The sequence below is a fragment of the Microtus pennsylvanicus genome, chromosome 18 (assembly GCF_037038515.1).
Source record: "Microtus pennsylvanicus isolate mMicPen1 chromosome 18, mMicPen1.hap1, whole genome shotgun sequence".
NCBI classification, from domain to species: Eukaryota; Metazoa; Chordata; class Mammalia; order Rodentia; family Cricetidae; genus Microtus; species Microtus pennsylvanicus.
In genome coordinates this window covers 1,584,971-1,598,942 of record NC_134596.1, presented here as the reverse complement: position 1 = coordinate 1,598,942, position 13,972 = coordinate 1,584,971, and the positions used below count along the sequence as shown (strand labels likewise).

Here is a 13,972-nt window from a genome sequence, read left to right as displayed (position 1 = left end):
AGATCCTTGGTTCTGATAAGCCACTTCTGAAAAGACGGTTGAGAAATTACTGTACATTTTTGCGGCTTGTAGTAGAAAGTAGCTTGGTCTGCAGCCTCTGGAGGTAAGTCTGGTTAAGGCGCCTTCTGTTTAGACTCATAGGCAAGATCAGATCGGGCTGCTGAGCCAGTGTCTGGGCTCTGTGAGTTCTTATCTCGTAGGAGATAAGAACTTTAAAAAACTAGGTAGATAGGATGATTAGGACCTAGAGGTACTCAGTTTTTGTTTCTGAATTAAAACAGCAGTTAGATCCCCTTCAGAAATGGTTGTACAAAATCAGAGAGGCTTGAACTTATCTCTCATAAGATAAGGGGTATTATATGTGGATTTGGGAAAAATCTGTTGTTTCTAATCTAATCGATCAAGAGTAATTAAAAGCATCTTGCTATGGTTGGTAAAAAAAAAATCAAAAAGAGAGACACAAAAGACATTAATCTGATGATCGACACCAGTCTCTGTTCTCTGATTGGAACTTTAATTCTTATTCTGATTGGATTAATAGCAGAGTCCTGCATCTTAACTTGTATGACCAATTACGTAACAATTCAATAAAATGAATGGTTCTTAGGATCAACTGCCCCTTTTGAGAGCAGCATGAGTCCATGATTTGATTCATCCACTAAGACCAGTAGAGAAGGTGATAGGGCCTTAGACCTTAGTGAGCCCCCAGCCCTTAGCACAACTAATTCCACGTGTCGTTCTGAACATAAAATTCATCGTGTAGACGGCACCACCAGCCAAAACAAAAACAAAGACGTAATCTCTCAAAGTCCGTAGCTATGGGAAAGCCTCTAAATGTACTAACCTTGCTTTTTGGCTTCTGTAGCGCTGCTTCTGGCTAACTGTTTGTGTTAACTGAAGTGTGTCAGCCTGGGCTATGGTTTTTGTGATTAAAAGCTCATCCTGGAAAGACTCAGGGTTGCACCGGGATCCCGAACACCCACTGCAGCTCCTGGCCGCTAAGAAAGACTTTCTATTGGCTTAAACCCGTGTCCCAGTTGTCTTCTCTGGTGGACCCCACAACACTGAAGCAACTGCTCGATCCCAGAAGTCTGGCTTAAAGATTACAGGACAGTGTCTGATTCCCTCAGACGTAAGGTCCCATGGTCTCACTGCATGGTCAGGCTTGTACAGAACTCCTGATCCTTCCACCTTTGCCCTCTGAATGCTGGGATTTATAACCCTGTACCGGTCCAGTGATACTGTCATTTTCCTAGAGCAAACGTCACATGACATAAAACAGATCACAGTAGCCCATTCTGTGTTGTTCAACCACCACCTCTGTCTGATGCAAAACATTCTCTGTGTGCTAAAAGGAGACCTTGTGGCTACCAAGGAAGCATTGCTTATTTCCTCCTGTCCTAATGCCTTGCAACCACCAATATAATTCTATTTCCATGGATTTACTGGAGTAGTACTACAGGATCTTGTGTGTACTTGGCAATTGCTATACCACCGAGTCACACCCCGAGTCCCTCACTGGAGGCTCACTGGAGGATTCTAGGCAAGGACTCTAATGCCGAGCCATGCTTCTAATCCTTTACTGGTGGATAGTAGCCAACTACATTCCCAGCCACATAGTGTCCACTGTTTTCATATTTTTTCCTGCATTGTGTATGTACAATGTATAATATATGTACATATTATATGTGTATAATGTATACATATAATGTATTTAATATATATGTATATGCATATATATATAATTGGAAAGAATACAAATTTTATTTTATTGCTAGCATCGCCAACAAAGGCAGTAACAATACAGTACTCGTTATCTTATACTTATGTAAATCAGAAGTCTAAATGGGCTCACCTGTATTTTTCCATTAGAGTCTCACAAGGTTAAGGTCACCTGGGTTAGGATCTAATCTGGATGCTTTGAGGAAAAATCCCCTTACAATACTGTCAGCAGAATCTAGTCTGTTCTGGTGACAGCCCTCAGAGATCACCATATTCTTTTTCACGTGGCCCTCTTGAAGTTTTAAAAGCCCCAGTGCACATGGAGTACATCTTATATTTGACCCTCTGAGTTTGCTTCCTGCTCTTGAGTTTCATCCGTGGTGCAGACAACACCAGCAAGAACTGAGGAGTGGCTGGATCATGATCTGTTGCCTAAATAGACTGCCATATGCTTATTAATTCACCAGTTTATAGGCATTTTGGTTATTGAAAATGAGGATTAAAATATCAACCAAGCTTTTAAAGGCCTGCACAAAGGCATCTTAAAAAGTATCCAGATACTTTGATAAAGCTGGTGGAGAGATTTATGGGAACCTAGAGGAAGGTGTTCTGGAATCTCTATAATATATAGGAATATACGTATATTTCTCTGTGACTCTTGTTGTGGATCAGATACAAGCTCTCAGCTACTCCTCTCATACTATCCTAGCCTGCCTGTTGCCATGCTCCCTGCCGTCACTGTCAAGGGTTCTACCACCCTCTGGAAACACAAACCCCAAATGTCAAGTGGTTTTTTTTTTTATAAGTTGCGTTGGTCATAGTGTTTTGTCACTAAGACAGCCCACCTATGTCAATTAATAAGACATTCTTCCAGAGACATGCCAGCAGGGCATTTTGATCTAGAGAATTCCTCAAAGGAGGTTCTTTGACATGCTAGGCTCTGTCAAGCTGACAGTTGAAGATAACCAGGACAGGCATGCTGTTCCTATGGGCTGGATGTCTACATCTATCCAAAACTCATGATTTGAAACTCTAGCATAACGAGAGTGGAGGTAGTCCTTGAGATGGGAGAGATGATTGAGCTGTGAACACCAGTCATTAGGTAAATAGAGTTGGAGCTCTTAAAGAAATACTAGAGAAATCCATCCTTTGCCTCTGATACGTGAGGATACAAAAACAAGGAACCATTCATGATGAAGGAAGCTGGGTCTCATAAGACATCAGATCTACTGTTTTTTCTAGAACTACTAGAAAGACAAATATGTGGTTTGAAAACTATTCTTTGTTATGGTAGTTCAAGTAAATCAAGATATCTGGGCATTGGGTACCATGCAACACATGGAAAACATTATACATGGACAGGAAATATGAGGGAGAGCCAGGTTTCAGTGCCCATAAGGATGCTAGATGGAGCTGTGTGCAAGCTGTAGCACCTGAGTGAAATAGAAGTCATTAAAATCTCCCAATCAAAAAAAAAAAAAGCCGAGGTTCAGATGATTTTAACCCAGAATGCTACAAGATTTTCAAAGAACAGAGAGAACATCGCCCAATTCATTTTACTAAGCCGTGGTTACCCTGATGCCCACATCACATAAATACCCAACAGTGATATCCTGCTGGACTCCTCGATCAGTGCCGTCATCAGAGAATCTCTTCCCTGCCGAAGACAGGACCAGGTGTAGAAACCCACGGTCAGACTGTATGCTGGGAGGGAGAGACCTTGGAACAAACAACTCTAAATGGAATGTCTCCATCAAATTTCTCCCCTCAGATCTCAAGGAACCCTGTGGAAGAGGGGTGGAAAGAGTGTAAGAGCCGGGGGGGGGGGGGGAGAACAAGGCCCTTTAAATGAACTGAGCAAATCTCACAGACGCTCACAGAGACTGAAGCAGCAAGCAGGGCCTACATGAGTCTACACCAGGTCCTCTGCATATATTCTAAAAATTTCAGTTTAGTAATTTTATAGAACTCCTGAGTGTGTGCATGATTCTTGTGTCTTCTCTTGGGTTCTTTTCCTTCGGTTGGTTTGGCTTGTCCAACTTTTGGTGACGGTTTTGTTTTAGCTTACTGCATTTTATTTTATGTTTTGTTGTTATCTATTAGAAGCCTGTTCTTTTCTAATGAAACAGAAAGGGAGTGGATTGGATCTGGATGGGAGAGGAGGTGGGGAGGAACTGAGCAGATCAGAGGGAGCAGTAACTGTCGTCAGGATATACTGTATAAGAAAGAATCAATTTCGAAGGGGGGAGAGGAGAGGCAGGGAGGGAAGCAGAGAAAAATGTAGTTCTCAATAAAATAAAAAAGATTGAATCTCTAAAAAAAAAAAAAAGAATCGATTTCCAATCAAGCTCCCCCCAACCCCAAACTAACCAAACAAACACACAAAAACCAGAATCACTTTAAGAATTAACATATATTCTTTAAAATATACAAGTAAAATTCAAGTATGTAATAATGTCAGAATTTTCTCCCACCGCCGAGGCAACATAAAGCAACACAATTAATAATAAACATTGCATTTTTCTCCTTGTCACACCTTATGAATATGAACCCACTTTACAGAGAAGGAAGAGAGGCCACATGACGAAGGGCAGCTTCTGTGGGAATAACACTAAATCTGGACTTGAACCCAGGAACCCTGTGGTCTTCATTCCTCCTAAGACTCCCTCCTGCCCCTTCATAAGCCTTGGCTTAGAAAGCCACCGATAATCCCAATCTGCCCCTAACTTAGGCTGTCCTCAGCCATGCCTTCCTGGGACTCCAGGCAGTGCTGGGACACCTGGTGCAAGGAGTGTCAGCACTTGCGGATCTTGATCTCGGTGTAATCAGACTTGATGGTCTCCGTGTTCTGAGGCTGCCTGGGCTTCAGGTTATGGAAGGAAAGGGTGGCGTAGTGGAGTTCAGGCTCATCCGTGAGAGTGTGTAGGACTGTGGCAAAAGGTGGCCGATCTTTCTGGTTTTGTGACCCTGATGCCTTCAGGTGACCCTGGAACCCGATTATAGAAGGACATCAGTCAAGACTTAGCAGATGGCATCAAAAATCACCAAAGGCACTTGGGGCTTAGCTGTGCATTTGTTCATGATCTACTTCCCATGCGTTTCCTGAGTCTTCACTCCATGCTTTCAATCATTCACCTTAACTTGATGACGTGTGCACATGAATATGAGTATGTGTCTACACCCCTTCCCTACGTTCCCCCAGGATATACCTATGTGCACACAACAGCATCCACAGCACTGTGCTCAAACCCAGGACCCTGCACATAGTAAGCAAGGACTCTAATAACACGCTGCACCCCATCCCCAGCTAATTTTAATTAGTTCTCTGAGTCCTCACAACCCCCTCCTTTCCCATTTATGGATATAAACGTAGTCTGGTTCAGGCTAAGTGACTCACAAAAGACAGCATCAGATTGTCACAAACAAATGAAGGAAAAGCCAGATGTGTCTGCCAGCAATCCTATCACTTGGGAGACTGTAGAAGGAAGATTGTGTCTGGGACAAGTTCTGGCTCCACAGTGAGTTCCAGAACAGCCTGAGCTACACAGAGACCCCAAATCATAAGTCAAATTTCAAAATAAAATGAAAATTTAATTTAATTGTAATCTGGTGGGCAGAAGAGGGAAGTTACAGCAAGCTCTCAAAAAGCTAGGATTAGACCCATCCTGCTCTGGTGAGGCTCAGAGTATGTGGAGGGAGCAGGGAAGACTGAGACTACAAGAGGCAGGTCTGCCTGCCAGAGCTGGAGATATTTTAGCTGGGCGTGCCCTCCAACTCTGATCCACACCCCCACCCCGGGTGGTTCTAAACCTTAGTCACAAACTGAGCCCTCACTGGTAGGCTCTACGCAGGCGCTCCACGTCTGTGCCACAGCCTGTTTCTCACTGGTGGATACCAGGCAAGTTCACTGCAGAGCCCCATTCCTAGCTCTCTCATCTCATGTTTGATTTCATTTGTGTCTCATAATCCCTGGTAGGCCCTCAACTGTCTAGGCAGTTCATGCTGGCCTTGCACTCCCCATACCCCTGCCTCAGCCTCCTGAGTGCTGAGGTCTGCCCACCATGCCCACCTGGCATTCTAGTTCTGTTTAATGACACACGTTTGAACTGTTAGGATCAAGCAGAGCTCAGCCGCTGTGTTTGGAATTCCTTTCTGAAAGTTAAGTCTGGGCTGATGAAGACAGCACCAAGGCCCAGGGAAAGGCTGTGAAGACTTGACAGGAAGTAGCTATGTGGGGAGAGCTTTGCTGACAGTAATAATAGGCAGTCCTGTGTAAATACTGGGAGCAGGAAGTAGAGGAGGGGACAAATGCCAGGTCCCCAGCCTGTGGATGCAGAAGAAAAGCTGGATATTGGGGAGACATTTGGGGAAACACAAGCTCAGTTTGGATACCTGGGTAGGGTATCTCACCAAAATGCCAGATGAAATCATGCTTGAGACAGGGCTCCCAGCAGGATTGCCTTCGATGCTTGCTACTTTCAGGGCTGATTTCTTTCTGAGGAGCTTCACGCTGGATAAAGAGATCAGTTTGTTTCAGACCAGGGCAGACCAGGCACAGGGTCTACAAAGGGGGCTGCTCTGTGTTAGAGATCCTCAGTGCACGGGACTGCATGATCTGAACAGACCCTGCACCTGACCAAAGCAGCAGCTGCCTTCTGCTAACCCTGACCCCGGCTGGGTCTTGGTGGTTCTTTAAGCAGAGGCCTTACCAAATGGGGCCACCACTCACATGAAGAAGACGAGGCAGAGGCAGACAGCCATGAGACCAGCTCCTCCCACGGCCCCTTGGAGCACTCCTATACTGGGATCTGGTTTGTCTGTTAACAAGAAAGGTCTGGGTGATGGAAAGTTTTCCTCTCAAGCGGTCACCTTAGCATCCAACTTTCTGCAGCCCGTTATTTACGAGAATGTCCACTCCCACTCTGGTCTCGGTTTATTCTTCCCCATGGGCGTATGCGTGTACAGCTTCCTATCCCTAGACTTCCTACCAACCCAATAGAGAGGAAACCGTGAACACTAGCCCCGGTTAAGCCAAGTCAGCCCTAATTTGTTCACTCAGACGTCTTGTACAACCCAGACATTACCCTTTGTGACCTCTTGACTTGGCAGCAGCAACATAGTGGCACTCTGAACCTCATTGTCGGTCCAAGCCTCACAACGGAGTCTGTGACCAGCGCTGAACTCCTTGCTGAGGATCAGGGAGCTGTTGGCCCATAGTCCTGAGGAGGTGGAGGTGACCTGGAAGGAGTTGTTGCTGCTGTTCCCCTCCAGCAGCCCCTCCCCCAGCCACCAGCGTAGGGAGGGGGTGGGCCAGGCTCTGGAGGAGCAGCTGCAGTGGAGACCCACAGCTTCCCAGGAGCAGGAGGGTGCCAGCAGCTGTAGAAGGCCTGGGGAGTGGAACATAAAGAGAGGCATCACCGGGGCTTCCCAAGCTGTGATTGCAATGCCCCACCCCCATCATCTTCCAACTCACTCCGTATGATGAGGCTCACAGAGGCCACCTGAGCACCTAGACTGTTCTGAGCTCGACAGATATATTTTCCATGGTCCTCCAACTCCACCCTCGGCAGCTGTAGTTCCTCATTGGAGAGCTGGACGTGCTTCTGGGTCTGTTGCTCCCAGTTCAGCACGGCAGGGGGGTTGCTGTCGGCAGCACAGACCAGTCGCAGGGACTCACCCTCTTGGATATGCAGAGATGAGCCACTGTGCAGGGTTTCAGGTTCTGAGGAGGCAGAGAGAAGGCTTGAGCCCAGTCACAGGGGGCTTTTGCCTTTCTTTCTCCTCCCTTTACCACACCTCTCTTCTCTTCTGCTGGCCGATGGCCTCACACCGTAAAGAGTGGATAGTCAGTATCTCTTAGAAGTGTGAGACCAGCAGAACTACTTTGGGTTCCAGTCTTCTCTGCCAACTTAGATGCCTTACTTGCCCTTGAGAGTTTGTCCTTCTGTCTCTCCAGGGCGTCTCACTAAGGCCTGCCTAACTCAGCTGTGTCCTAGGAGCTCACAGTCCCAGTAGTAGGTGCCTAAGGCAGGCATGGCACAGCACGTGGTGGCTTTTATAGAAGATCTGTCTCCAAAGCTCAGGGAGATAGATTCTCAGGGCAAGAAGGTCTTCCAGGAGGAGGAAAGCTGAGGGAGAATGTGGAGGACAGTGGGGCTGTCCAGGGACAATGCCATAGTGTTCTGCCCATGGTGAGACAAAATCGCCCTACGCTAGCTGTAGGGCACTGAAAAGTCCCTTCACCTACCAAACAGATGACTTTGGAAATTATTATTGTTATAATTTGGAAATTATCACAATACAATGTATTGTTGTTGTTGTTGTTATTATTATTATTATTGTGAGAGAGGGTCTCATTTACCTCAGGCAGCTTCAGACTTATGAAGATGAGGGTGACTTTGAGTTTTTGAGCCTCCTGCCTCCACCCCTCAAGTGCTGGGTTTGCTGGAGTGCAATTACCATGCGCAGCTTATGCAGAGCTGGGGATTCCACCCGAGGCTTCCTGCACGCTTGGATAGCACTCCACCAACGGAGGCACAGCCACAGCCCAGAAGCAATACTTAAACACCACAAGAGACTCGGTTTCTTGAGAGGATAAAGAGAATGAAAGCTACGGTGCCGTGACTTCATCTGTGGCACGAGGGAGGGTGGGGTGCTGGTTAGGAGAGAGACACTGTTCCTGGGATATGCATAAGACAAAGTCCATGCTGTGCAAATTGGCAGCATGTGTGTGAAATTCAAATGACCCTTTGTGCTGGAATTTTCTACCTCAGGAAGTCATTTTATAGACATGGTCACACAAATAAAGAGTTTTCTTGTAAGTCACTTATTGAATAAAAGTCAAGGAATGCCAGTCGCTGTCAAGAGTAAGAGGGTAAATGTGCTATCATATCACTAGAAAACCATGGAGTTACTAATATGTGTGAACCAGAAAGTCTCTAAGAAAACTACGTCTAAGGGGAAAATGTTAATTCAGTGACTTGCCATTGCTTGATACATGTATTGTGCCCGGGTAGGCTTGACCACGAAGGCACCGTAAAGATAAGTAAGAGTTAAGTTTATATGAAGAAGCAAGAGGTGAGACTTTAGACAACCTCAAATATCAGGGCAGGTAGGCTTTATTTTAATTCCCGAGGGTGTCTGCACATGGGTTACAGATCAGGGAACAGAACTCAGAAATACAGAGACCAGAGTTTAGGAAGGTGTAGATTACATGCTTCAGACTGGGGGTTTGATGGCCAAGAGCAGGAAATGGGAAGAGAGCGAGTTCAGAGCAGAATGAGGAAGTTAGCAATTTCCTGTAGACTAGCAGGGGCCAGGGTCTGTTGTCTCTTTTTGCAACTGAGTGTCTGGGGTGGGGATCAGCTGCTTTGCTTCCCCAATCCCTAGCCTTGACTTTTGCCAGGAGTTAGTTTCTTTAGGAACTCCATTAACAAAGGGTTTAGAGTGCAGCTCAGTGCTTTAGTTCCATCCTATATAAATAAGTAAATAATAAATAAAGAAGAAATTGATAAAGTTGTAAAGTAGTGTGTGAAGAGATATATGTTTCTCCTCCTACCCCAGGGCTTCAATGTGTGTGTGGTGTGTGTGTGTGTGTGTGTGTGTGTGTGTGTCTAAATGTGCATACAAGACTACCTGTGTATGGTCAACCGAGACAGGAGAATATTAGACACTAAAAGCTATTACTATTAATTTTTTATATGGGCAGAATTATATTGCACTAAAATTCACATATATTGGAGCCCCAACCACCAATATCATAGAGGTAACCGGGAGGTAATTAAGGTAGAGGAGATCGTAGAATAGATGTGCCGACGGTGGAATTACAGATTGCTTGTGTGGTCTGTTTCTGCTGTCTGAAGACAGGGGTAAAGAGAAGACCGCCTGTAGCATAGGCAGGATACCATCACCAGGAACCAAGCAGACAGAGGAGCACCTTCAGAGGTAAGGAGCCTGTTTCTGCTATGGAAGTCACTCCTTCTATCATGTTACAGAGGTGGAGGCAGAATAAGATACATCTCACACCAAATTTGACAAAATCACCTCACAGAGAGGAAGGGAGCTGGGAAAGGGGAATGAGGGCGGGCTGGGGATGAAGACACAGTCTGGGCATCTCAGGGGAGTGCACTGTGTGGGTGAGGTGAGAGGGGATACCGTATCACCCCCTTCTCCACCCTGAACCTCTTCCTGCCTGAGCTCCAAAGCATCTGCTCATCTCTGGGGGCAGTAGTTCCTGCACCCGCCCCAGGGAGGAGAAATTTCGCCCTACCTGTGTTCTCTCCCCGGGACGCCCTGATGGTCAGCTTCTGTGGAGCATCTGGGCAGACAGATATGGTCGTTCTCTTTTCAGAGAGGAGGTGGCTGCTGGTATTTCACCCCCGTGCTCTTTTCTTCTCCCACACTCCTAGCTTTCAGGACCCATCACCCAGTTCTACCCACTCCATCCTGCACCCTAATATCCCATCCCCCCAAACCCTGGTTTCTGGCTTGGCACTCACAGGTGACATTGAGTTGTTCAGTCCTCTCCACAGTGACACCAACACCAGGGAAGGTCACCTGACAGGTGATGTTAGTGCCGTGGTCCTGGGGCCGGAGTGTGAGCTTCAACTCTGAGGAGAGGGTGGTCCCAGGGCCCAGGGAGGTGAGGGCAGATGCCATCCAGGAGAAGATGGGGGGTGTTCCCCTCTCACAAGCCCAGGGCAGAGAACAGATCAGTTGGGTGGAAGTGCCAGACACCAGGGTAGGCATAATTTGGAAGTTAGGGGTCTCAGTCAGAGCTGGACAGAGAGAGGTAGGGACACAAGACATGGTGGGGATCACTATGTGCGACTGCACTTCAAGTCAGGCTCCCCCCAGTCAGCTTCGTTATCTGGTCTGAGGACACCCAGAGCCTTGGGACAAAGACTCCCACACAAGCCCTCATCACATACCTGTCACAGTCACAGAGAGCAAGTTCTTCGGAACCTTAAAACTCCACTTCACTTTGTTACCGTCATCCACCCTGTAGAAGTAGACTTGTGTGTCACTTCTCTTCACGTCTCTGATCTCCAGGGAGCAGTTACGGGGATCTTGGCCCCCCATGAGATGGAATCGACCTTGAGCTTCCTTCTGAACTGGTCGATTTGGGTCATTTGTAGCCACTGGAAGGTCTTTGTTTGTATCGGCCTTCTCCTGGAACCAGTAGCCAAAGGCAGAACTACTGGAAGTGGGGAAACTGGCTTGGCAGGACACATAGATGCACAGACCCTCCTGTACTGTTACCGAACTGGGGGTCACCGTGAGATCATACTCCGCCATCTCAACCAGGGACCCTGCAAATAAACGAGAGTTATCTCGGTCCTGTTCCACCAGCCCTATAGCTATCCCTACTCACCTGCCCAGAGCAGACACAGCAACAGGAGCCACAGCATCACACAGTGGAAGATTCTGGGCTCTTCCAGGTGGCCGAAGAAAGGAGGCATGGTCAGTTTGAGGCGGGTCCTTGAGGCGAGAATGACAGGCTTCGATGTCACAGGACCGAGACAACGTCCTCCTGCAAGTCCAGGAATGAGGAAAGAGAGCAACTGACCACAGAGAAGGAACTTTCCGCCCATAGGTCATCAGAGCCCTTGGAGAACGAGCACTTCCACTTTTCACGTGGGGTATCGCGGGAGTCACAGTCAGCGAGAGAGACACACCCTCTGCTCCTGAACCCTATCTGATAGTCAGGGACAGGGCTTAGCAGGTTAAAGCACTTGCCACTAAGCCTGATGACCTAAGTGTGATCCCCAGGACCCGCATTGTAGAAAGGATGAACTGGCTCTCATAAGTTGTCCTTTGCCCCCACTTATGCATGGTGGCACACTCATACCATAGTGAGCACACACACACACACACACACACACACACACACACACACACACACATTAAAAATAAATGCAATTAAGTTTCTTTTTAAAATGTATGAAGAGGCAATAGGGACACTTGTTGCCTAAGCAGCTGCTCTGTTGCTGTTAGAGAATATCCTGACAAAATAGCTTAAAGAAAGAAAGGTTTATTTTGGTTCAGAGTTTGAAATTACAGTCCACTGTGGTGAGGCCCATTGATGGTTACAGAGTATGCAATAAATAGAGCGAGAGTTGGTAGAATGTTCCCAGCTCACCACATAGTCTAGGATCTCAGTCTATGGGACGGTGTTAACCTAGCCATGATAACCACCCACTGGCATGCTTAGAAGCCCGTCTCCCGGTTGAGTCTAGATTTCATCAAGTTTCCAGCTGAGGCTAACCATCGCATACATAGACACAGATAGGGCATCCACATGAGGACATGGGGAGAAGACTTCATCTGCAGGTCAAAGAGAGGCCTCAGGAGAAATCTTTGTTGTAAAAATGTTGATCTAGGCTGGACGGTGGTGGCACACCCCTTTAATCCCAGTGTTGGGAGGCAGAAGCAGGCAAATTCTGTGAGTTCAAGGCCAGCCTGGTGTTCAAGAGATAATTTCAGGACAGGCTCCAATGCGACAGAAAAACCCCGACTTGAAAAACAAAACAAACAAACAAACAAAAAGTTGACCTAGAGCTCCCCGAACTGAGAAAAATAAACACGTTGAAGCTGCTCACTACGTGCGTACGGTATGTTAGTCAGGGCTCTCTAAAGGGATTGAAGTGGTAGACTACGGTTCTATGTGGTAGTCCAACAATGCTTGTCTCACAGTAGAGAGGATGAGAAACTGGTAGCTGCTACTTCACCAGGCTGGATATGGCAGCAGTTCCAGTCTGGTGCTGAAGGAAGGAGAATTACTAGAGAGCTGCTGGTCCTCAGTCTATACTGAACGTTTGAAGAAACCGGTTCTACCGCCAGTGAAGGAAGGAAGCGGCAGCATGACGCTGCTGTTGGGAGTCTCCTGTTCCGCACAGGAGATGGGTGAGCCCATGAGCGCTTACCGCTGCCTGACACTGGGCGGTCTCAGTGAATAGATGGGGTCTGAAGACTCTTCTGGTAAGAGGTGTGTGTGATGCGGTACAGTTTCTCCTCTTCTGTTCCGCTCCTCAGCCCTAAATCCTAAACAAGACACAGTGTGACTTTGTCAACACACACTGGAGTCTTCTTCAGCTGCCTCTTGCATCCCTTCTGAGGTTTGTCATTGTGCTCAGGGAAAGGAGGAGGGAGTGAGCCAACACCATCTTTGCTGTACCAGAGGTCTGCCAGTCACTCTGTAATGTTCTGACTACTAGGTGGGGAAGTATACCCATACTCTCCTTATAACCCATCTCATAAGCAGGGGTAGAGTGTGGGCATCAGGTACTTTTGAGATAGAGGCAGACCATTCCATTAGTCTTTTTAGCCGTTGCCATTATGATCCCATCATGATTAGAGTGCTACCAGAAAATTTGGGACTTTTTTTTTGCTGAATCTGATTTTTACTATTTTAATATTTTTTTTTCAGGAGGAAGCTTACAGGCTCCTATTGTTATCTACTACCTATACCCAAACAGTTGCTTTTAAATAAAAATGATTTAAAAAAAATATATGTGTGTGTGTGTGTGTGTGTGTGTGTGTGTGTGTGTGCACCACATATGCGCCTGGTACCTGGTACCAGAAAAGGAGATCAGATTCTCTGGAACTGTGTCACTTGATCTGGGTACTGGTAACTGAACTCAAGACCTGTTCAAGAGCAGGATGTTCTTAACCACTGAACCATCTGGTCATGGGTGTTGCTGGAGGAAGGGTATGGATACACATGGGAAGGAAGGGGTATCCTAGAGCAGACACGGAGACATTAGGTATCTCCATGGATTGACGGATAGGTTCAATGAGAGTCCATGCTTCAAAAAGATAAGCTGGAGAATGATAGAGAAAGGCATGGATGTTGGCTTTTATCCTCTACATGGGTACACATTGACAGTAGCATATACATACAGAGAGAAAAAGACAGGGACAGAGACGGACAGAGACACAGAGAACAGAGAGACACAGAGACAAAGAGGGGAGAAACAGACGGAACAGGAGACGAAGACACGGAGGAGGTAGCATCTCTGTTGATAAACACAGGAGCACAGACTTGTGCTTTACTGCAAAGTCGGACAATTTCAACAGTGTGAACGTCACAGCTGGCAGTGTAACCTGTTGCCTTTTGGGAAGAGAAGGCTGTAGATATCCTTGGGGACAGAGGACACAGGTGCTCCAGATGAGAGGGTGCCCCTGAATGCTCCTGAATGTAGGCAGGTTTCTGAATCCTGGGGAGACGGATCCTGCTGAGGCCTCACCC

General features: G+C 46.9%; 1 protein-coding gene across 2 annotated transcripts; it reads right to left on the bottom strand.

Annotated features, from left to right (window-relative positions):
• Nucleotides 1-4,117: 4,117 nt before the first annotated feature.
• Nucleotides 4,118-11,285, bottom strand: LOC142837682 (sialic acid-binding Ig-like lectin 5). Of its 2 annotated transcripts, none has more exons than XM_075952931.1 (9): nt 11,096-11,285; nt 10,653-11,033; nt 10,221-10,499; nt 9,992-10,039; nt 7,196-7,444; nt 6,807-7,109; nt 6,452-6,539; nt 6,133-6,232; nt 4,118-4,708 (listed from the first exon to the last, which is right to left on the bottom strand). In XM_075952931.1, exons 1-9 carry the CDS (start codon nt 11,181-11,183, stop codon nt 4,517-4,519), a joined length of 1,728 nt encoding a protein of 575 aa, XP_075809046.1. In that variant the 5' UTR covers nt 11,184-11,285; the 3' UTR covers nt 4,118-4,516. The 2 variants fall into 2 exon arrangements, with proteins under 2 accessions (XP_075809046.1, XP_075809047.1); XM_075952932.1 differs by having other exon boundaries at nt 4,134-4,708; nt 10,221-10,331; nt 11,096-11,262.
• Nucleotides 11,286-13,972: the final 2,687 nt, after the last annotated feature.